The sequence below is a fragment of the Canis aureus genome, chromosome 7 (genome assembly GCF_053574225.1).
Source record: "Canis aureus isolate CA01 chromosome 7, VMU_Caureus_v.1.0, whole genome shotgun sequence".
NCBI lineage: Eukaryota > Metazoa > Chordata > Mammalia > Carnivora > Canidae > Canis > Canis aureus.
This window is the reverse complement of record NC_135617.1, coordinates 66787790-66811139: the sequence shown is the minus strand read 5'-3', so window position 1 is coordinate 66811139 and position 23350 is coordinate 66787790. Positions and strand designations below refer to the sequence as shown.

Below are 23350 nucleotides of genomic sequence, written 5' to 3'. Positions count from 1 at the left end.
CGGTTCTGATTGAAGGCAGAGGGCCATTTCCAACTCAGGACCTTGGGTGTCAGACCTCGCAGCCTTCTGATAATGTCCCCCACAGTCTGCCCCATCAGCACCCCTCCTCCGCCATCCTGTCAGAACTGCTTTTTGTGGGGTCACTATAACTCAACATTGTTTGCCTCTTGGTTCTGCAACCTACAGAACCACATGTCTTTGGGCAAATTCCTGAACTCCTCTGAGACTCAGGCTTCTTAGCTCTAGACTGGGACAGTAACTCCCACCTCACAGGAGAACATGCAAAAACCCCCGCCCAGCTCATGGCACACTGCAGTCCTCAATGGCTGGGAGGTACGTATAAGGAGAGCAAACCCCAGACTTGGGGTATCCACCTCACCTCATAGATGTTGAACTGGCTCTGCCCGCGGGCCAGCTCCCGGTAGCTGGTGGTGAACTCGCCAATGAAGTCGTGGCTGCAAGAGAAGGCTACTGTGAGACGGCGTGGCCCAGGCTGCACACTGCTTCTAGCCAACTGCCCGCCTCTCACATCCCTTCTTCTGGCTCCCCATCCTGCCCAGGACCTCTGCTGCAGGGGTGCATGCCAGCAGAGAGCCTGGGTCCCTGGCAAGAGTCAGTGTCACCACGGAGCAGGAGACCCAGTGGTCACCTAGCCAAGAGCAGGGCCCCGGAGAAGGGGACCACTTCTACTTGGATTCTTGTTGGAACAAGCCAGCTGTGCAAGGTATTCTGGGGACAACTGGAGAAATTTAAATATGAGATGAATATTAGGTGGTATTCAAGAATTATTTATTGTTCAATGTGTCAGGTGTAATAATGGCATTCGTGGTTCTGTAGGAAAATGTCCTTATTTTTTAGACATTCTCAATGAGATATTTAGAGGTAAAAAATGCCTTGATGTCTGTAATTTAAACTACATCAGCAAAACACAGCTAAAGGAAATGTGGCAACATGTAACACTTGTTAAATTCAGATGATAGGCTTAAAAGCATTCATTAAAGTCTTCTCTTTTTCTGTGTATTTGCCATTTTTCCAATAACAGTTTTTGAAAAGACAATTTGCGTCATGTCCATCGAGGCAGCTGGAGGTGTTTTCTGCAGTGGCCACGCCTTCTGGCACTCTGGCCCCCACAAGTGTGTTGTATGTGTGTGTTAAGTGCAGCAAAAAGCAGGTGCAGGACAACTCCTGTCTCCTCTGCGGCTGGCTGTCTTTCACTGTCCCCGCCCTGACAGAGGGAGCCTGGAGTACCCCCCAGAGGTGCTGGAGAGTGATGCCCGGGAGAAGTCCCTGGGGCCTGGCCCTGCCTTGTACCCGCTCTGTATTTTCACTACACATTTATAGCTCTTGGCACTCAGACTATGAGCTCCTTGATGGCAGGACCCTATGACACCTGGTGGCTGTCCCCAGTTTTCCCTGGTGAAGAAGAAGTATGGGGGACCTCCAGGGTAAGATAAACATGTAGCTGACTTGCCTGTTATGTGGTTAACAAAGCAAGTTCACAGAGATGCTGTGGCCCTGGAGTCCTGTCTCGGAATGACTCACAGGAAGGTGAGCAACCAGGAATGGCCAGGGCCTAACTTAGAGTTATATCTGCACAGCCCTTTACAGGACCCCCTATCCACATCACAGACTGGAGAGGTACGGATGGAGATGATGGGGCTTAAAGCCCCCTCACGACACCTCTAGTAGTGGAGTCACAGAAGTCAGAATGACACATTAGGTTTGGTTCAACAGGCAAGTGGGAGCCAGTGAGGTTTCTGGACTAGAGGGGCCATGAGAGGCCACTCATGAGAGGCCCGTTCTTGTCCTCATCTATGAATTCCCAGTGACACTGCTCCTTGGGGGGCGCTTACATTCGCACACAGGGAGGGTACTGGCCTCCCAAAACCCAGGTAGGATGTGCCCTCCTCCTGGCCAGGCTTGGCCCTACTCAGAAACTGCCTCATGGCTCCAGAGACCATTAGGGTGCATCAAAGTGTACCCTTCCCATAGCCCACTCTCAGGGCCTGCTCCCTGCAAACGCTTCCTTTAATATGCCAAGGGCCCTCCACTAGACAAAGAGGAGTCTCTGAGGGCTGAGCTTGTCTTCTGCACCTTGGTCACCCCACGATGCTTGGCCTCACACAGAAAACACGGATGCTCAGGGGATCACTAGTATCTTTGCATTAGAATAGGCACATTTCAGAAAAATCCTTATTCTCCCAAATGGGGTGAGCTTTAGGCACCGGCTGGCTGCTAGGCAGCTATTTGAGGAAGAGACCTCTTAGGCCCCTGGCACCATGTTACACAGGACAGAGATCCTCTGGTGCCTCAGCAGAGCCGGGCAGGGGCAGCGGACCTCCCACCGGAGAACCCAGGCCCCAGCGCCCCCAGAGCTACCACAGGCATAGTAGTTCTCCCCATGTGAGGGCAGGGCCCAATCACCCTAAGGGGCTGTCCTCATTCCTGCTCACCTTTTGTCCTTCTGCCTGCTTACCTGCCATCCCGATCCCAGTCGTACACTTCCACCTTGATGGTCCTGCAAGGCAAAGGGCCTGTGGTGGGACAGGCTTGACCCAGACCGATGTAGCCTGAAGACAAGGCCCCTCCTGTGCTCCTGGGCCAGAAGGGCACACAGGGACACCCACCAGGCTCCAGGGCCCTCAGTGGAGGCGCGGGAGCCCAAGAGACAAAGGAACTATCTTGAGACCTTTTGGCAAAGGTCTTGGGACAGAGGCCCCCCCCAAGTTTCAGGCAGGATGTGGAGAAACGGCCTCTAGCTTCAGTTCACCCCACCTTCTCCTTGCCACCCCAGATGGGGCACAGGTCCCAGGATGAGGCCACATGGTGACTTTATCAAGGGTGGGGGCATCGCAGTGGGAGTGTGGCACTCTCGGGATCTCAGGCCTAAGCAGGAGGGGGTCTCCCCCCGAGGGGTAACAAGACTTGGTGCAGGTGGGAGCCTGAGTGCTGAGTCTCACACCGCAGGGAGGGGCTCAGGGCCCCTGCGTCAAGGACAGCCTGCTGAGCTTTTCCATTGCCACGACTGGCTCCTGAGTGAGGGTGTAATTATCTTCACATTTTAGCCTGGCTGCTTTAATTAGTTTGTTTTGACTCCTGTGCATGGGGCTGGGCTTTGGGAGCCCATTTTATTTTTAGCTCGTTTCCATGGCAACAGGCTAGCAGACCAGAGGTGGGAGGGAGGAGGGAGGTGGAGGGCTGCGGGTTAACCCTTGGTGAAGGTGGTCCTCCAGGGATGCCCAGGGAAGGGGGCGCTGCCAGGGTCCCGGGGAGCGGCCGGAGCGTGGGCAGCCGGGGTGTCCAGCCCCCAGTCCTAAGCGGGGCTCCGCAGGCCGCTGCCTGGGCCTGTCTTCCACTCACACGGCGCCCGGCGCCCGGCGCCCCGAGACCGGCGTCGGCCCCGGGGCGCTGCCCACTGCCCGGGTCGGCGAGGCGTCGGCCTCGAGCTTGCGCCGCGCCCAGCAGGAGGCGCTGTCACCCCGCGGATGCGCCTCCCCGGGGCTGGAGGGCGGGGGTGCGGACCTGCCGGCCGCGGGGCGCCGACTGTTCCCAAAGAAGGGGCGTGTGGTAGGTCGTGCACCAACCACCAGCCGGGGCTTTCGGTGACCTGTACTGTTAAAGGGGGCAGGCACGGCAGCCCGTCATGTAAAGGAATCCTCTGAATTCTAGTGAAACCCAAAAAACTGTGTCTCTCTGAAGTGAACTGGGTGGAAAGACCCAAAGGCCCCCGAAGGTCTGCTGGTGAGCTGGAAAGGGGAACGAGGCCGCGGGCGGGCGCTGCGCGACCTGGAGGGCCCGAGCGCGGACCACCCTCGAGGAGGGATGACAGCGACTTTGCAGAACTGGGCACCCGCCGCGCAGGTGGGCCCCTGGAAAAGGGCCTCTTCCTCTCCACTTTGCCCTTCGGCCACAGTTGGAGAGCTTTTCGGGGGAAATTTGCTTAAATCCGGGACACCGGTGCCTGGGTACCTGGGCTCTGCAACTTCACTCCCTAGAATGACAAGGCTGGAAGTGACCTCAGTGGCATCCAAGCCTGGCTGCCTGGCAGATCACGGGGGAGCTTTTCAGACACACACGGGCTCCAAGTCCTGTACTTGGCAGCTCTGGCCAGGGCCCCGGGATCTGGTTTAAAGGCTTCCCAAGGGGCACCTGGGGGGCTCAGCGGTCGAGTGGCCGCCTTCAGCTCAGGGCGTGATCCTGGAGACCCGGGATCCAGTCCCACATCGGGCTCCCTGCAGGGAGCCTGCTTCTCCCTCTGCCTGCGTCTCTGCCTCTCTCTGTGTGTCTCTCATGAATAAAAAATAAAATCTTAAAAAAAACAACAAAGGGTTCCCAAGCAGCTCTGCTGTGCATGTTCTGGAGTGATAACCTCCAGCCCCCCTCATTTTCAGATGGGGAAGCTGAGCCTGAACGGCTGCCAGTGACGTGTCCAGGTCACAGAGCTGGTGAGGGTGGGGGCTGGGACCCTGCCCCACAATGCCAAGGTCCCCCAGTCCTTCGCAGAGCCGGGCACCTCTGCGGGGGACTTTCCGGGACCCAGCAAGGATTGCTTCTTCTCAGACCATGGACACCAGCCTTTAGGTGACTAGATCAGTGACAGCCACGTGTTCAGAGGCTGTAGGAGGACCCTGGTTACAGCCACAGCCTTGGAGACCCAAAATAATCACTGGAGAGATTTTTTTTTTTTTTTTTTTTTAATCCCAGGGCCAGAGGGCTTGATTTAATTGGTTGGGGTAACAGGCACAGGTAGTTTTGGAAAGTCCCCTGGCTGGTTGGAATGCGTGGCCAGAGCCACTGACCTTCTCTAGGGGAGAGCACTGCTTTCCACCCTGTTTGCACACGGGATTCCCTGGCACAATTTAGCAATTCTGAGGCCAGCGCCCTACCCCAGAGGTTCAAAATCAGTTGGTCAGGGGTACAGCCTGGGCTGGGGGCAGGGGGGACTATTAAAAGTTCCTTGGGGAATTTTAACTTGCAGCTGAGGTTGAAACCCCCCTGGGTGTGAGATTCCTGTGTAAACTCAGCCCAGCCACAGTGGAGGCTCTAGGGAAGGCTAGAGTTTGGGGCTCAGATTAGCTCCGAGGCTGCAGCCTCCAGCACCAGGGCAAGAGGTGAGAGAAACAGTGCCCAGAGACAAGGCCAGGCAGCAGCAGAGGCCAAACACAGCTCCAAATCCTCTATAGGCAGCTCTGTCACTCTCCAGCCCCAGCTGGGGTGCCCAGGTCACCCCATGTGCCACTTGTGGGCTGTAGGCACAACCAGGCCTAACGAAGGCTCACAATAGACCAACTGTGACTTCTGGGGCAGGGCCCTAGAGGAGGGGCTGCTGGGTGTGGCACAAGGAAATGGGCCTCTGCTGTCCAAAATACGAACATCTTTGGCATTAAAGGCTCAGAACAACACAGAGCTCCTAATCTGGGAGGCAGGGAGGTGGCCAGAGAAGGCTGCAGGCTCTGGGACAGTTCTAGCATGCCTAGCATGTAGTAGGTAATATAAATATTATTTAAATATCTGTTGCCTGGGACATTTGGGTGGCTCAGCGGTTGGGCATCTGCCTTTGGCTCAGGTCGTGATCCCAGGGTCCTGAGATCGACTCCCGCATCAGGCTCCTTGCTGGGAGCCTGCTTCTCCATCTGCCTGTGTCTCTTTGAATAAAAAAATAAAATCTTAAATAAAAAAAATCTGTTGCCTGACTGAGACCTCACAACTTCGTGAAGTTACTGTGCAGTAATGATTCCCTCCTTCCATGAAATCACATGGGGAAGCCCGGAGTACGTGGCTTTCCCCAAATTACACAGCTGCTCAGCCGTGAGGCCAGGCCTGGGGCTGGGAGCCAGGGTCCTGTGGGTCTCTGGGTGCCTGGGGCTGCAGTGACAAAGCTGGGTCTCTGTGAGCGTCGACAGGCCAGCAGGACTGAGGGACACTGGCAAAGACCGCAGGCTTCCCTCTCGGCACCGACAGCTCTATCTATAGACTCCTCCGAGCAGAGCTGCAGGCCGGCCTCCTAATGAGCCTCACCAGGGCAGGAAGAGGTACTGGGCTGACAGGTCCCCAGGGCTCAGCCCTAAACTGACTGAGCCCAACAGTCTAGAGGCTTCAGGGAAGAAGAGGGGTGCCGGGGCTCACTGCAGCATGCTACGACACCCCTCTGGATGGCGGGGCTTGGTGCACACGCAGCCATAGCGAAGGGGCTTTGCCTCCTCTGCCTGCATTCAGCTTTTTCTGCATGTGTAAGCTGGTGAGGCTAAAACACTCCGAATCCAGGTCAGATACACTGGCTGGGGCCTCCACATATTCAGTGTGCGGTGGGGGTTCAAAGGAGAAGAAGGCTTCTCCAGCAGGCCCACAGAGGTGTGAAGCTTCCGTGATGGGACACCCCCCATCCTGGGGAATCCTCTCCCCTCGCCAGGTAAGGACCCAGTACAACTTACCCTCTTAACATCCACTCATTCAACAGTGAGGTATGAGTGTGTGGCAGCAGCCCAACCAGGAGAATCTGGCTCAAGGGGGATAAATCCTCAAGTTACACAGTCAGTGTTCAAGGAGACAGTAGAGGGGCTTTCAGGAAAGGCAGGGGGAGTATTTCTTGTCGTCACCTACTTCACCCCATGGAGGAGGGCTGGACTGGCTCTGACTCCAGCTCTGCTCAGCTGGCTCGCTTGGGTTTGGACTGGAGACACAGCAGAGGTAGGGGGACCTTTGCTTCTGGAGAAGGCAGCTTCCATAGAAGGGAAATGTACCTTCTCCTCACTTTGCCAAGATACATAAGCTCCAGGCCTCTGTTTCCCTCTCTGTGAAATGGGCATGTCACTAGTACCCAACTGCTAGGGCTACTGTGGAATTTAAATTCACACAATAAGATCATTATTTAAACCAAGTAGAACACAATTTGGCCCATGTCCAAAAGACTCGGTAATTGTAACTGGTTTCCACTGCCATCATTCCAAGTAAATTGCCCTGGTTCTCACCCTCCCGGCCATCTTCTTGATGGTGGGAGCTGATACTTCTATTTGGATTCTTCCCCCTTGGCTCCTGCCTCCAACCGCCTTCTCCAGGTACCCCCTCATAGCTCCCTGACCATCCCCCACGACTCTCTCCTGCTCCCGATCTGTGCAGGGCCTTGGGCACCTCACCTCTGCCAGCATCCTGTCCTCTTCTCCCCTTGGCAGAGCACCGCCTGCCTGTCCCACAGCCGCCCCCCACCCCGGCTCCCTGTCACCTTTCCATTTCTGTCTCTCAACCCCAGCTCCAAACACTAATGACCTATACATCCCTTTCACCCCCAGATCTAGGCAGATGGTAAGGCCTTTGAGTCTTCACCTCCAGGCTCAAAGCAGACCTGCGCCGAGCCCCTGGGCAAACCTCCTCCAAACATACCCCCCTCACACCCGTCTTAACCCTTTGGCAACAGAGCGTGAGGGTCAAGAATAGATTCTCTAGCCAGCCTGCTTGGCTCCAAGTCCTGGTTCTACCACTGACTGGCAGTAAGATCCCAGGTGAGCTACTTAACCTCATTGGCACTCAGTTTCTTTACCTGTAAAATGTGGGTAGTATTTGTGCCTTTTTCAGGGGAACCACTCATGGTTAGGAGAATTAACTTAGTGCATGTACATAAATTACCACAGGAGTACTACAGGAGCCTTTACTATTATTATTAATTATTAATATTATGACCTGCCTGTCTCCCTAACAGGGAGGCTTAGGTCTGAGGTTCACTATGCCCATAGCACCCAACATGGTACCCGGTGCCTGGCTGGCTTGGAAGACATGGCTGCTGGGTTCTGAATGTGCTCTTGTGAACAAGAGGCACCTCGGAGGGAGCGGAAAAGTGGCTTCATTTTCCTGCACAAACCCCTCCCTCTCCCACCCTGAGAGGGCCTCTGGACACTCGTGCCTCCCAAGAGGCTGCTGGGTACTGAGGTCACAGTAGTACTCAGTGGCAGACGGGCCTGTTGGCTTACCAGGCCCACGTAATGGGCCCGGCCCCCTCCATTAACACCACTGTCAGGCACATCACGGCCAATCTGTTCCCAGCTGTAGAGAAGGGCCTGAGCTGCCTGGCCATCCTGGAGGGCGACCAGTCTGGGGCTCTCAGCCTGAGAGGGGGGAAATGGGGGCCTACAGAGGTGTTCCCCACCACCTGCACCCTTAGCTCCTCTGGTGCCTGAACAGTAAGCCCAGGTCTTTGAGGCTGGCTGCCCTCCTCACTGTCCCTGACAAGGCTGGGGTGCAGGGTCCTGTGTAAGTGGCGGCCAGCTGGACCTCCAATAATCTCCAAGCAGTGGGGCCAAAGATCCCCTTTCCTCCCACCCAGTGAGATGTGAATTGCTAGGCTCTCCCATCCCCCAACCTTGAATTTCTCCTCCCTTCCTGTCATCTCTCCCTATCAGATTCATTCTTCCAAGAACCAATACCCCCCAGCACCTTCCAGCCTTCCCCAAGCCTCCTTTACACCCTACTGCTCCAACCAGACTGTCCTCCCACACCGCAGTACCCCAGAAGCCCCAGGACCCGGCCAGACACGTAGCCAGGGTTCATTTGGCCAGAATGCCTATTTTTGTCTTCAGTCTCATTTTGCACAATTATTTAGCTATCTAAAATGCAGATGTGTGCACATCTGAGCTCCCTGGGGTCAGACGAGAGGCTCCCTAGAGATGGAACTACATTCCCTTGAATGCCACACAGCTGCAGGTGTCGTGTGGGGCACATAGTAGGTGCTCGGTGACTGCCTGTGGAATACATGGTGGCTGCTCAGTCCCAGCCAAGAGGCAGGAAAAGGAGCCACCTCATCTCCTAGATCCGCAGCCTAATAGGGTAGCCTCAGGGTTTCGGGGGCGGGGGGGGAGGCAGGGGGTGTCTGAAGGCCATCTGCACTGTCATTCCCACTCCACCCCCACCACACATACCCAGTCCCAGGGAGCCCCTGCCAATGCCATCAGCCAGGATGCCCTGAGGGGTCGTTGTGATACCCCAGTGCTCCCTTTGGAGTGGCCAACAGAGGCCCAGCTTCCTCAAGGCAGCCTGGGTGGCCCTGCCTGTGTACCCTCTGCTAGCTCATCCACTGGCAACAGTGATCACCAGGAAGCAAGGCCGGGTTCACGAAACTTCACACAGACCAATACCACCTTGCAGCACCCATCTCACATGCCCTCCACTCCCCAGCACTTAGCACAACTTGTAATTATACGTTTCTTTGTGTGATTATCGGATTAATGTCTGGCTCCCCCACGAGAATGTAAACTCCCCGAGGTTGGGCGAAGGGTGAAGACTGTGTGTTTTGCTCCCTGCTGATTTCCCAGCATCTCGCTCAGTGCCAGGCACATGGCAGGAAGTCAATAAATGTTTGTGGACACAATGCAGGGTTTGGTATTTTATGCACACCAGAGCCTTCTGTGTAGGCTGTGTCATGTGAGCTTCTAAGCAGCCCTTTCAGGTAGGTGGATGTTTAAGACCCACTTTACAGATAAGGAAACTGAGGCTCAGACAGGTCAAAACTTGCCCAGGTTGACAGTACTTTTTAGTCACAGAGTCAGGATTAGAAACCAGGTCTCCAGCATCTACACCCAACAACCTACACTCAAACAATGATGGTGTGAGAGGACATGTAATCAGAGTAGGCTGCGTCCTATCAAAAAAGTTTCACAAGTTCTCTGTACTCCACCCCTCATCCCCCATTTGGGATCCTGACTCCCCAGAGTCCATCTGCTAGGAGTTGGGGTTGGGGTGGCCCCCCCACGCTGCATCTAGAGCCCCCCCATCCTGTCCCTGCCTGCTCCTCCACCGGAAATTGTGAAGAGATAGGCTGTATAGCTCCAGGCCAGGACACCCAACACCTAGCAGGGCTCCCTGGATCCCATCCCCCCAGCTTGGGGAGGTCCCCACCAGTGGAGGGCTGCCAGACCAGGGGGACAACAGCAGGGCAGAGTGCAGAGGGAAGTCTGTGAGGAGGTGAAGGCAGACACTGCCCAGAGAGGTGAGGGCAGGGACAGCACAGCTCCAGGGGGCTCTGCACATACTGCCCAGCCTGGGACAGCCTGACCCTCCACCCTCCATCTGGGAGGGACAGGTTCCCATCTCACCGGTCATAGTCCCCATTGCACAGCGCTCTCACAGGAATGGAAAAGGTTTGCCAGACTGGGTTTAGGGTGTTCTTCATGACCTCGGTCTTGTGGCAGATGGTGAACCTGGTGAAGAAGAGAGGGAAGATGTCAGGCCCCAACCAAGGGAGGCAGAAGAATCAAGGTCAACGGAGGGGCCAACCGATTAACCTCTGCAGTTGCCGGATAGTGGAAGCCAGAGCTTCCTGAGGTCATAAGCTGCATGGCACTAGCAGTATCCAGCTGGAAACTAGATGGCCATTTCTTGCTGATGCTTGAGAGGCAATTCCTGCAGCAGGTGGGGAGTGTCTGGAGATACTGACTCTGCTCCCCCTCCCCCTCACTCTCTGTGACCTTGAGCAAGCCAATCCCTCCCCTGTAACCTCAGGGAGTTAGCTGCTGTCATTCTTCATCTGAGATCCATGGAAGGATCTGTGCATGGGATTTAGGGGTTTGTGAACCCCTGAAATCAGGGTGAAATTGGGTCGGTGATTTTCATATGCTTGCTGTTCCCCTGTCCGGAGCGCTATCTCCCCAAATTTCCATGGTCATGGCTCACTCCTCTCATCCATCAGGTCTTTACTCAAGTATTACCCCTCTGATATAAGCACCTGCTCCGAGACAAAATTTAGAACCCCTGGTCCCCTGACCCTGACGTCCCCTAGTCCTCTTCATGCTTCTCTTTACCTGTTATCATTTGACATTTGACATAGTCTGTGTTTCTCCTTACTTATTTCACGGCTTGTCACTAAAATGTGAGCTCTGGAAAGACAAGAGTTTTGTCTTCTTTGATCACTGGTAATGTATCTAGTGCCCGGACCGGTGCCTGGCACTCAGTGTTCACTATTTTTTTGGAACCAACTAATGAATAGATGTATTTCTCAAGAGGAGAGTTTCCACAGCTTTCACTGGCATGAAAGGCAGTGCAAATCGAGCCCCTGGATTCGACAATCTCTAAGACACTTCCAGCTCTTCCAGTCTGAATCCTTGAGCCTGCTCTGCAAACTAGAAGTGTAGAGCTGGCTTTCCCCGCTGGGCTCCCATCCAGCGTCCCTGCCCACTCCCCATGCCAGGCCTGCCGGCCGCATCCTGGAGGCCAGCCCTGCCACACAGAAGGGCAGCCAGGAGCCAGAGCGGAGCTGGGGGGCAGAGGCTGTCCCCCCTGAGATGTCCCAGCATCTGCCCCAGCCACCTCCCAGCCTGGAAAGGTCACCCCGGAAAGTGCCTGGGCCCCGCCCGTGCCCACACAGCCTGTGCCATTTCTTCTCTGGCAATTTTCAAGTCAAAATGTCATTCCTGTCACCGCGGCTCAGCGTTTCTCTTCTCTGCTCCTTCTCGCCCGCCCACTGGAGTGTGGAGATACATGTGGGAGACCTCCCCACACACCCCGGAGCTGGTGACGAGGACAGGAGTGGGGACAGGGACAGGAGGGGCCCCGTGGCTGCCCCAGTTGGGGAGGGGGCTCGGGAGGGAGAATCAGGAGCAGGAGCAGCAGCAAGGGAGGGACGATGGCCTGTGCAGAGGCCCCGGCTGGGCTCCAGATACCTCCTACCCAGAACAGTCACATCCACCTGCCCCAGCCCCTCCCAGCCCCTCCATCTCTTGGGACCCACTGACTTCTGACTTCTGTCTCTTCTTCCTTGCCAACCAATTTTCTTGACTGGGTCTTGAGCTTTTATTTATTTATTTTTCTTTTTAAATTTTATTGATTTATTCGTGAGAGACACACAGAGAGGCAGGGACACAGGCAGAGGGAGAAGCAGGCTCTCTGCTGGGAGCCCGATGCAGAACTCGATCCCAGGACCCTGGGATCACGACCTGGGCCGAAGGCAGACCTCAACCACTGAGCCACCCAGGCCTCCCTCTTCTGAGCTTTTAGCCTGATTTCCTCTCTCTGTGCTTCTCCCTGAGCCCTGCTATGGTCCTGTTTCGGCTTTCAGCCTCTGTTCTGAAACTGCTTCCCCAAGCCCCTCATCACCAAATCCACAGACCTCTCAACTCCCTGCTGTCCTTGCCGTGGGGGCCTGGCCCTGGCATGGAAATGGTCCCTGCAGACATCTCCTGGCTCAACTCCCTTCACTCTGACATCTGCTCCGGAGCCTGGTGTGGGACAGAGCAGGCACCAGCAGGGTGGGAAAGGGAGGGCTCAGGTCCCAGGGCCACTCCTACCAGTTGTGCAGCCCTGGCCATGTGCCTTTCTCTCTCTGAGCTTCCTCTTTGCTGTAAAATGGGGAAACACACCAGTAGCTAACACCACCAGGCCCTGTTCTCGTGACACGTAGTAACTCCTTTGGTCCTCACAGCAACCCTGTGAGGGAGATGGTAGGATTATCTGGACTGCACGTACCAAGAAACTCAGGTTGGGGAGGTTATACGTGCCCAGTCCAATATGGTGGCCATCAGCCACATGGGGCTATTTCTCTTTAAACCAATCTAAATTAAATTAAAAATTCAGTTCCTCAGGCACACAAGCCCCGTGTCACACACTCAACAGCTACATGTAGCTAATGGTGACTGTACTGGGCGGCGAGACACAGAATATTTCCATAGTCCCAGAAAGTTCCACTGGGTTAAGAGACTTGCCTGAAGGTATGCACGGCCGGTAGCCCGCAGAGCCCTGCTCTCCAGCCCGTTATTAATCCCAGAGGAGTGATTGCTACTGAATAAGGTAGGTGCAGTGCCAGCAGCACTGTGGGTGCTCTGTGCAGGCTTCCTTCCCGCTCCCTCCAGGACCTTTCACTCCCTGGGTTCCCTCACCAACCTTCCTCCTGACCTCTTCCTAACTGCGAGTGTGTCTCCCGAACCTTCTACTCTTCTCTCCTCAAACCCTGGGTGACCACCCTGCTTCCACCAGTTCAGCCTCTGACCTGTGCCCACAGCCTGGCCCAGCCCCTTGGGGGCCTCCGGGTGGGTTCTCCAGCCGCCTTGGTGTCCATTCCCAGAGAGATCCAGCCCATGCTTCAAGGGAAACTCGCCCCCAAAGAGACTCCCCCATCTGACCAGCTCCTTTGTCATTTTCATGCTCTGGGTTTCCCACAGCTCCATTACAGGGAGGGGGGCTCCAACTGCCGTGGCCACCCAAGTCCAGCCTGGCGAGCTCTGCTCCCTGTCCTTTTGCCCCCATCCCTCCCCTTCCCACGTTCTCCCCGCATCTTCCCAGCGAGGCTCGCCTGCGTTCAGCACCTCCCACCTGTTCACGGTGTCAGTCACGAGTCTCTCCCTCTTCCCTGCCCCCTCCCCACCCATCCTACACAGGCTCTGCTAGAACAATCACTGGCACACACTTTGCAACACACCCCTCTGCTGCTCCCAAACCCGCATCCCTCTATGCTGGCCAGCCGGCCTTCACCTCAGAGACAAGCCTGGCCCAACCAGGCATCGCCTCTCTGGAGGGGACCGCTGTGGACGTTTCCGTGGGCGTCCGCCTGCAACGTCCCTCGGCCCCTCTTCCTCCCTCCCTCAGTCAAGTCAACGTCAACAAGAATTATTTAAAGAAATCCTGCTGGGAGTCCTTTAGTGAGACAAAGACTCCTTTTGTTATGCAAATGATCGTACCTAATTTCCCTTGTTTTGCTCTTTCAGGTTTTTAAAATCAGTTTTCCCTGGAACTGAAACACATCTTCCCTGCTCCGCCCTTCCCCCCAACACACACACACACACACACACACACACACACACGCCGCACACACACCCAGAGTTCTAGAATCCAGGGGACCTTGGCGGAGCCCATTCTGGGCTGCCTCTGCTCAGGGCACACCTCCCTTGCACTCGCCTTTTCTCTATCCTATTATTCTCCTCTGCTCCTCCCCCATGGACCCATTTTCTCCCTCTCCTTCCAAACCTGCTTCCAAGTTCCCCTGCTCCAGCAGTGTTTCTCTAATTAACCTCCCTGGCCCCATCGCCTCCTGGTTCTGCAGAATCCCAGCCGTAAGTGGCCACAGCCTCCCAGAGCTGCGCTGCCTAAGGAGACTGTGGAGACCGCCTAATCCAACCTGTTCATTGGCCTGATGAGAAAATAGACCCAGAGAGGGGGCATTATAGCTTGCCCCAGGTCACATGGCAAATCGGTGGGGTGGACCAAGGTCCCCAGACCCTCAATCTACAATCTGTGCATCTGTGTGCATGGCTGACCTACATTTGCCGACGTGTCGTGTGTGTTTCCGTCATACCGTGGGTGGCTTCTAGATTAGGGAGAGGAGAGGAGGAAATGGGGCTCTAAAGACGTGTGCGGTTTTGAATGAAGCCTATGGCAAGGTGTGGGGCTGGGTGGGTAAAAGGGTCCAGATTTGCCAGGCCGGGCGTGTGGTAGTTGGGTGGGGGGCACATATGGTAGTGGGATGTTCAGAGGGCTGCAGGCGGAGGAGGGGTGGGCTGGAGATATGCATTGATCTGTGGGGAAGGAGGAAGATGCTATCAGAGGAGCCCCTTGTTCCCACCCTAGCCCTGCTTTTGCCACTCCCCTCACCTCCAACATTCGTAGCACCCACCATTGCTGAGCCTCTCAGAATGGCACTGCTGGCTTGGGACCTGCCCCTACCCGTCCCACCCACCTCACCCTCCAGCCCACAGCGGTCCCAACCGCGTGTCAGGCACTACCGTGATGCCCCCAGCTTCTACCTGGAGCAGGAAAGAATCCCAGGCAGCACTGCCTGGTAAGTCACCACACCCCTCCACCCCTGATTCCAGAAAGGGGTGACGTGTTATCAGAGAACTTACGTTCCATCCTCATTGCTTCTGTAGAATACCAAGAAGGGGTCGGACTTCCCAAAGAAATCCTTCTTGTCCAGCTTGTTGGCGCAGAACTGCATTGTGGCTACATCCTGGTGGGAAGGAGGGAGAACAGGGGCGTGAGGCAAAAGGAGGGGGGTGCCCCAAAACCTGTGGAAACACAGCCCCAAGAAAACAGGAGGATTCCAAGCTGGTTAGAAAGGACAGCATGTTATGTTCACCCTACACCAACCAAGGGCCAGGCTCTGGGCTAATACCTGTGGAGGGAAGGGTTTCATTGCATCTCAACCCCACTGGGCAGGTCTGATAGAGCCGTTGAGGGGCAGGGGGCAGGGGTGAAGCAGGTGGATTCTGGAGCTGGCTGCTCCAGTCTGAATTCTGACTCTGCCACTTTCTAGCTGTGTGACCTCAGACAATGGAGGCAACCCCTTGGAGCTTCAGTTTCCCCTCTGTAACATGGGGCACACACCTCACAAGGCTGTTTCGAGGACCATAGGCAGAGTGTAGGCATGTCAGTGTTGATGTACTCAAGTCTGTTACTGTTTTACCCAGTGGCTCAGAGAGGTGAAGACACTCATGCAAGGCTACTCTGAGCTTGGTCTGCCAACCTCAAAGCCCTCGCTCTGTCCACACCACCTCATTCCTTCGCACACTGTGTGACCCCTAAAGGACAGTCAAGATGAGCCATCGCTGGGGTGCCAGGGTGGCTCAGTGGGGTGAGCACCCAACTCTTGATTTTGGCTTGGGTCATGATCTCAGGGTCCTGGGATAGAGCCCCTTGTTGTGTTGGGCTCCATGCTCAGCAGGGAGTCAGTCGGCTTGAGATTTGCTCTTCCTCTGCCCCTCCCCTCTAAAATAAATACATAAATCTTTAAAAAAAAATAAGATGAGGTGTCACTTTCATACCCGCTAACCCATGAGAGGCTCACCCAACTCTCTGAGAAGCCTAAGGCTTAAAGCAGGGAGCCACTCCCCCAGGTTCAACAGGAAGAGCCCTGGATATCTGACTGCCCTGACCAATTCATGGCCTCTGCTGATGCCACACTCAGTCCAAGAGCACAAAGAAGGTATCCAGGCCCTGGTGAGGATCTCTGGACCCCTCACCTGGGTTTGCCGTGGCTGACAGGGCACTGGGCAGAAATGCCCCCATATCCTCCTCTTCATCAATCCCTGTGTGGCCTCTTCAACCTGAAAGATCTGCATCCTGACAAACCAGCTGCCAAGTGGCCGGAGCTCAAAGCTTTGTCTTATAGTCCCTGGGGCCTGGCCTGCTCTTAAGGGCCAGCGCCTGTCAGGAAGTCACCTACCTCTCATGCTGCCCCCTTCCTCTCGCTGGGGAAAAGGTCTCTTGAGATCAGTGTCCTACAGCCCAGTGAGGACCAAAATGGTGGCAGAGATTAAAAGGCAACCACGTCCACAAGTTTGAAGGACATCATCAAAGGTTTGGGGATGAGTATGGTATAATGGTTAAGAATATGATTGCTGGGGGGCACCTGGGTGGCTCAATGGTTGAGCATCTGCCTTTGGCTCAGGTCATGATCCCGGGTCTTGGGATCAAGTCCAGCATCGGGCTCCCATAGGGAGCTTGCTTCTCCTTCTGCCTACGTCTCTGCCTTTCTCTCTGTGTGTCTCATGAAAAAGTAAATAAAATCTTAAAATACAAACAAGAATATGGTTTCTGGAGCCAGGCTGCCTGCTTCAGCTCCATCCCTTTCTAGCTATGTGACCAGAGCAAATTATTCACCTTCTCTGGCCTCAGTTTTCTCCTTCTGTAACATTGGATAGTGACAGCCTATGTCATAGGCTTGTTGTGAGGTTGAAATAAGTTAACATGACCATAGTGCTGAAAACAGTGTATGGAGCATACCAGGTGCCTTGAACGTGCAAACAATTACAGTACACTTGCCCCATCCTGTACACACAATGTGTGTGGCCTCTGTCCCTGCTCCTCTCCTCCCTTACCCCCTTTGGTGCCTTCCCTCAAGGACAGCTGACAATAGCAAACACAGAGCATCCCTTCATTCATTCATTCATTCATTCATTCATTCATTCATTCATTCAACAAACACGTATTAGATACAGTATATATGGCCAAGTCACTGAGCTCCTTATTACCTTTAGCCCTCAAAGTAATCCTTTGTCACTTTTTTATAAATGAGAAATCTAGGGGTGGAAGCAACTGACCTGCCCAAGATCACTGGCTGGTAACTGGTAGAGTGGCAATTCAACATGTATGAACTGATTTCAAAGTCATGTCTCTTCGGGAACACCACTCCACTCCCACAGAGAGAGAGAGAGAGAGCGCATTCCAGTTCATGAGGCCTGCTTCCCTGGTTCCTTCAAACTCCAGACTCTGAGGTGGGTATGCAGGGAGGGAGGGGCTGGCCTCTGGTTAACCTGGGCAGGAATTACCCACTAAAGGGAGGCCCCAAGGAGGGGCAGTGTGGAGGCACAGCCACACACACAGAGGAGCCCAGGTAATGACAGCTTTCATCACCTCCCTCTTCATAGACCACCAGAGAAGAAGAAGGAGCTGGACTGGGGGCTTGCAAGGCCTGGGAACACCAGGAATCCTAGAACCTCCAGAGAACTCCAGGACATCAGGTCTGGAATAAGATGGGCTGATTCATTGAGCACTTACTACATGCAAGTCACTGTGTTAAGCCTTCTCTTTACATATATTATTTCACTGAATCCTCCTAACAACCACATGAAGTAACTCCACTACTCTCCACATTTTACAGATAAGGAAACTGAGGCTTTTAAATCCTGTCCTATTCTCAAGGTCACATAGAAGTTCACCCAGGCAGAGCTTTCCCTCTCAGCCTCCCAGAAAGATTTCTAGCCTCCTAAACTTGCCCCCTGTAGTCACTGTATCTCTGTAGTAGAAAGTTCCATTTTGGCCAGAGGGAGCATTTTAAATGCCTCCCTGGGGAGCTCTATCCCATGGCCTAGAAAAAAAAGAGGAGGCCTTGGTCTAGGTGGGCTCCTCCCAATGCTGGCTCTGTAACTGGTGAGGCCCAGGGCAAAGGGGAAATGTGACAGCAGGGCATTAACGTGAGCATAAGCCCTGCAGGACTGCACAGTTCTTAGGCCCACGAAGCTGGCCCTTGCTCCTCCCCATGGGGGCAACAGACCTTGGCACCAGAAAACTCTCAGACTCTGCTGAGGACAGCAGGGGGGACAGCCCAGCAAGGCACCCAGAGTTCTGGGCTCTCAGCCTTGGTTTCCTTATCCATAAAATGCTCTGCTGGACAGGACGATGACATGTCCTTTAAGGCCAGGCAATTCAGGCTTCAGTGCTGATGCCCCGGGGAGCATACCAGGGTAGGGCAGCAGAGGGGAAGGCTGGCACTCCGAGGACAGTCCTGGAATGCACAGCCCCTCCAGCTTCCTCAGGATACAGCTTGGCTATAACTTAAGATGTGACCACACACATTTGGAGGTCACCTGAATGAACAGAGGCAGGCCACATGCGACAACGTGCACCAGTTTGACTATAAAATACATACATATGTTGAAACAACCCAGACAGATGCCACAAAATCCAGGGGCAAAAGCTCTTATTTTGCTTCCTAGGAGAAGCCCTCAAGGCCCTACAAGATCAGGAAGGGAAGGAGGAATATTAGGAAAAAATTAATGCAGACCGTAATAGAGCATCACTTCCAGAACCATTCAGTGCTCCCCTGGGAGGGCCACTTTCCCAGCATAGCACCTAACACACAGGTTAGTACACAGGAGCCAAGTCCACCTGTTTGGAACCCCATCTCTGCCAGCTATCCGCAGAGCAGCCCGTGGCAAGCAACTTCACCTAAGCCTCGGTGTTTGGCTCTGGAAAAATGGAGAAATAATGTCCCCCCCCCCCCCGCCCCCGGTGACCTGTTGGGACGAGTAAAGCAATGGACCTATGTTAAACACCAGTCCACAGTGCATGGAGCGTGGAGCATCTATAAGAACGGGAGCCAATCACTGTGGAGCGCCATCTACTCCTGCGCTCAACCCTATGGAACTGCCAAAGTTTAACCGGTGTCTACCTATGAAAATGGCAGTGGAATGGATCTACCCAATCTGCGCCAAGCACTATAGTTATGGCTATTAATTCATTTAATCCCCTAAACTACCTCACGAGGTAGGAACTATTATTATTCCCATTTTAAGGATAGGGAAAGTGAGGCCCAGAGAGGTTAACACCCTTGAAACCACACAGCTGTTAGGAGAAGCTGGGATTTGGAACAAGCCAGTCTGGCTTTAGAGCTTAATAACTGAGATTCCGAATGATGACCCCAAAGCATCCAGATAAGTTTAATTATGTTCTGTAGCCTCAGTTTGAGAAGTCAGAGAAGTGTGAAATCCATTTTAGAAAGGCCTCCTCCGTGCAAACTAGTTAAAATTAAAGAAAAAAAAAAAAGACTGGCTCTGAAATTCAGCTAACTGGAAAAATCCTCCAGTGAGCCACCCCTCATTCCTGGTGATGGGAAACATATGAGGTGTTGCTGGCAGTTTATCTTGCCGCTTAACCTGATCTGCCCTCCGTAACACAATCTAGACCCGGAAACATTCACCAAAAGCCCATTATGATAATCAGTACTATCGTGCCACTGTCGAATCCATGAGGATAAAACAGACCTTCAGTGAGACTTCTAGGCTGTGACCAAGGCAAGCTTCTTCCCTCATGGATGCATATCCCATGGCGGGGAGGGGGGTGGGGGTCGGGGGGGTGGTGCCTTGAGACAAGGAACTGTAGCTGTCTGGGATGGTGGTGTTTTTAAATTTTACTTTATTTAAATTCAATTACTTAACATATAGTATAGTTATTAGTTTCAGAGGTAGAGTTCAGTGGTTCAGTTGCATAGTAACTAACACCCAGTGCCCATCCATCTCATCACATGCCCTCCTTAATGCCAATCACCCAGTTGCCCCATCCCCTCACCCACCTCTGGGGGACTGTGCTTTTGAAGGTGGCTCTGAGTTATGCGAATAATCATATTACATGGACAAGGCCTTGACCACTCCCCTTAAATGCAGGTTAGTGAATGAACCCCAGGAAGAGTCTGGGAAGTGGCGATAGATGGACTGGGCCAGCAGAAATAAGGAAGCAGCCAATTCTGGCTGAGGTCAGAGGTCCTGCTGTCTGAAGGCTCAGCTGGAGGGCGGGGACTCTCTGAGCACATGAAATGCTGTTCCCAGACCAGAAGCATCTCTGGAATCAACTGTGGAGGAGATAAACAACTCCTGCAATATATAATTTCCTGCAATTTCTGCCTTTTCGCCCTATCTTTTTAAAAAAACATATTAAGTTCTTCCAAAACAGCAGGATTGCCTCAATTTGCATCTTTCCACTGTTAATCAGGCTGCTGGGGAGACTACAGCAAACAGACTTTCACTCCAGGGTGGCCTGACCTATGCCTGCTTGCATGCTAGCCCTCCCTGACCCAGAGAGGGCCCTGCAGGTCAGATTTCAGGCCCAGGGCCAGGAGAGGGTAGCAACACCCAGGAGGGGCAGAGGGAAGCTGGGTCTTGTTGGCATGCTCCAGGATCAGAACAAGAGTAAGGGAAGTGCAAAAATTTAAAAGGTGCCCAAAATCTCAGTCATCAAAATCAAGATTTTAATACGACACCTTGAAAAATCAAAATCAATGCAAAAATCCATGACAAACAAAACATAGACAATTTGAATAAAGCCATTTTACAAATGAAGAAACTGAGGCACAGAAAAGTCGAGTAACTTGGCCAGAGTCACCTAGCTAGCAAGCAGTGGCATCTGGTCTGGATCCAGGGCCCAAGTTCTTAACTGCTTTGTCCTCCTGCTCCCACCCTACGCCCTAAAAAGAACTTTGAAATAGATGATGTAACCATGGTGACATCTATGGTCTGCTCTTCAAAGTTTGCTGGGTTTTCCAAATTTCCTGGCACTAGTACATGGTCTTTTTTAGTCCAGAAAAAAAAAATCGATTAAAAAGAAAAAGAATCATTAGCCACTATTCTGAAATTCAGCAGTCCAGCCGGAGGCAGCACAGCACAGAGTCAAGAGTGATTCTGTGAACTGTGACCTTTGGGAGGGCTTCTTCAGGCACAGAAAGGCCTAGAGCCCCAGCTTGCCCGGGGAAGACTGCAAAAGCAGGGCATCTGGGGTGCAGGCGTTTCGGGGTGTCCATGAAGACCCCATAGGCCAGGGTTGATTGGAACACAGATGGTGGGCGGAGGAGTTGGTCTAGGAGATGGGGCATGTGGCTACACATTGACTGTAATGACCACGTGGGGGTGGGAGCTGGGTTTTTTCTGCCGTCTTAATGACTGACTCCTCAAACAATCTCATCAGCTGTACATCTGTTGATTTGGTCATTCAGATGCTGAAAACCCCAGATTGACCATTTTCCCCTCACATTCGTGGAATGTATGTGTCTGGGATACTAACCAAAATCTATCAACTAAAGTTCAAAAGAAAAATCGAACCATTCGGCTAGGAGGACGTTCACAGGAAACAGTATAATACATACTGTGTATTCCTATAAGAGAATAGATTTAATAAATTATGGCCATCCACATATTAGAGAGATAATATATAGCTACTAAAGACATGTTCTCAAAGAATATCTAATGACCTGGGAAAATAAATCTGGAAACCATACTCTACGAATCAGAAGAAAAAAACTATACATGTGTACACCTAGAAGGACGAAATACGCCAAAAGCACCAAAATGTCAACAATGACTTATCTCTTTGTCTCTTTGTATTTTGTATCATATCCACTATGAACATGTTATTTTTTTAGCATCAGGAAAAAATGGTTCTGTTTTGTTTTCTTTCCTTTTTTTTTTAACTGGAGGGATGATTTCTAAGAGCAAAAAATTACAAACTAACATGTAGAAGGGTGGTGTGTGACTGCTGGTCATGGATTATGCAGGACACTTACGTCTGTGCTAGCCACAGCACACATCTTTCCCAAAGATCAACCTGCATACTTCTGAGTCTCAAAAAAGCTTCATCACTTCCCCTTATTTCACCTTACCTCTTTCTTCTTATCTTTCTCCCCTTCTCCCAGGACTCTTCCCTAGGCTCCCACATGGAAACACTGGGCACTCCCTGATGTCTGTCCTTAGAACAGTGAGAGTTCTAACTTTATCAAGATTCAAAACTACTAAGCAGTCTCGCTACAAGGTCCTGCACCATCTAGCTCCTACTCCCATTGACTCCCTCACCTCTCTGGCATCATTCATTACTATCTTCCTGCCCCAGGGCCTTTGCACAAGCTGTTTTCTTTGCCTGGACCCATCTTCTTCCAGGTAGCTGCAAGGGCTTATTCCTTCATCTGTATGTTTTTAGGCATATTACATGGTATCATCCATGGATTTTTCCTTCAGGATAGTAAAGACTAGCAGTAAAGACTGCTATAAAATACTTGCTATTAAAAAAAGAGGCAATAGGTCTGACGAAGTTAAGGACCACTGCTATACTATGATTGCTGGTTGGCATTTCTGTCTCTCATGCTAAATCGGAAACTGTGGTGCAGGGTGGGGGCAAGGACTGAGCCAAGGCATATTTGCCTAAAAAAAAAAAAAAAAAAAAAAAAAGCTCTGAATGAACATATGAACATATGAACATAAGGGTGGTGATATCTAAGGGGTGGGGACCCCCAGAGGCAGCTACAGGTAAGAAGCTTTGACTCCCCTGGCTTGTCAGAACTGAGCTGCACTCTTGAAGTGTGTACAGGGACCTGATTGGGAGGCAGTGAAGATGTGCTATCTGGCCAGGGACTCCTGGCTCTTGGCAAGGCAGGTCTGGGGACCTGGGAGGCCTAAGGGTAGCTAAGGGAAGGGGAAGGGAGGGCAAGGAGCTGCCCAACCCCTGCATCTGCAACACCCCCTGCCTCTCTCTAGAAGCCCAGCCACTCACCACACCTGCTGAAGGCTCCTGAACCCACGAAGATCACAAAGCCCACCAGTATCCCATGTATGGTCAAGCTTATGGCTTCACTGTGGGTAAAGGAAGTTCTCCCTGAGGATTAGGAGTCCACAGCTCAGGGGCAACTTCGTGGCTCAGTGAGTGAGCATCTACCTTTGGCTCAGGTCGTGATCCCAGGTTCCTGGGATCAAGTCCCACATCTGGCTCCCTGCTGGGAGCTTGCTTCTCCCTCTGCCTGTGTCTCTGGCTCTCTCTCGCAGTGTCTCTCATGACACTGTAAAAAATAAAATCTTAAAAAAAAAAAAAAAAAGGAGTCCACAGCTCAGCAATCTTAGGCTGGCAACCTCTCTGCATCTGTGGATCAGGAGCTTTCACCCCTCCCCACCTCCCAGCCCTGTGGTGAGGATCAAATAGACTGCAAAAACAAGGGTCTTGGTCAACTGTGTGGACACTATGCCAATGTTGGTCAGTATTACAGGGAATAATGACAGTTTTCCTGCTGAGCGCAATTAAATCTTTGGTGACTCAGAGGCCCTTCAGGAGCTTGAGCTCATCATTGTCAACATCAAGTATTACTGAATAGTATTTTGGATCAAATTCTGATTGTTGCAACTTTCTTGGT

General features: G+C 52.9%; 1 protein-coding gene across 3 annotated transcripts in view; it reads right to left on the bottom strand.

Annotated features, from left to right (window-relative positions):
• Positions 1-23350, bottom strand: part of CPNE5 (copine 5) — a 90179-nt gene that overhangs the window by 19940 nt on the left and 46889 nt on the right. For 2 of the 3 annotated variants that reach the window (XM_077904219.1, XM_077904220.1), the window contains 4 exons: positions 14814-14917; positions 10080-10184; positions 2477-2518; positions 380-455 (listed from right to left, as the gene is read on the bottom strand). In XM_077904219.1, coding sequence (XP_077760345.1) covers positions 380-455; positions 2477-2518; positions 10080-10184; positions 14814-14917 — 327 coding nt within the window. Of the gene's footprint in view, positions 1-379; positions 456-2476; positions 2519-10079; positions 10185-13938; positions 13959-14813; positions 14918-23350 lie in introns of those variants that run through there. The other variant, XM_077904221.1, reaches the window with a different exon arrangement.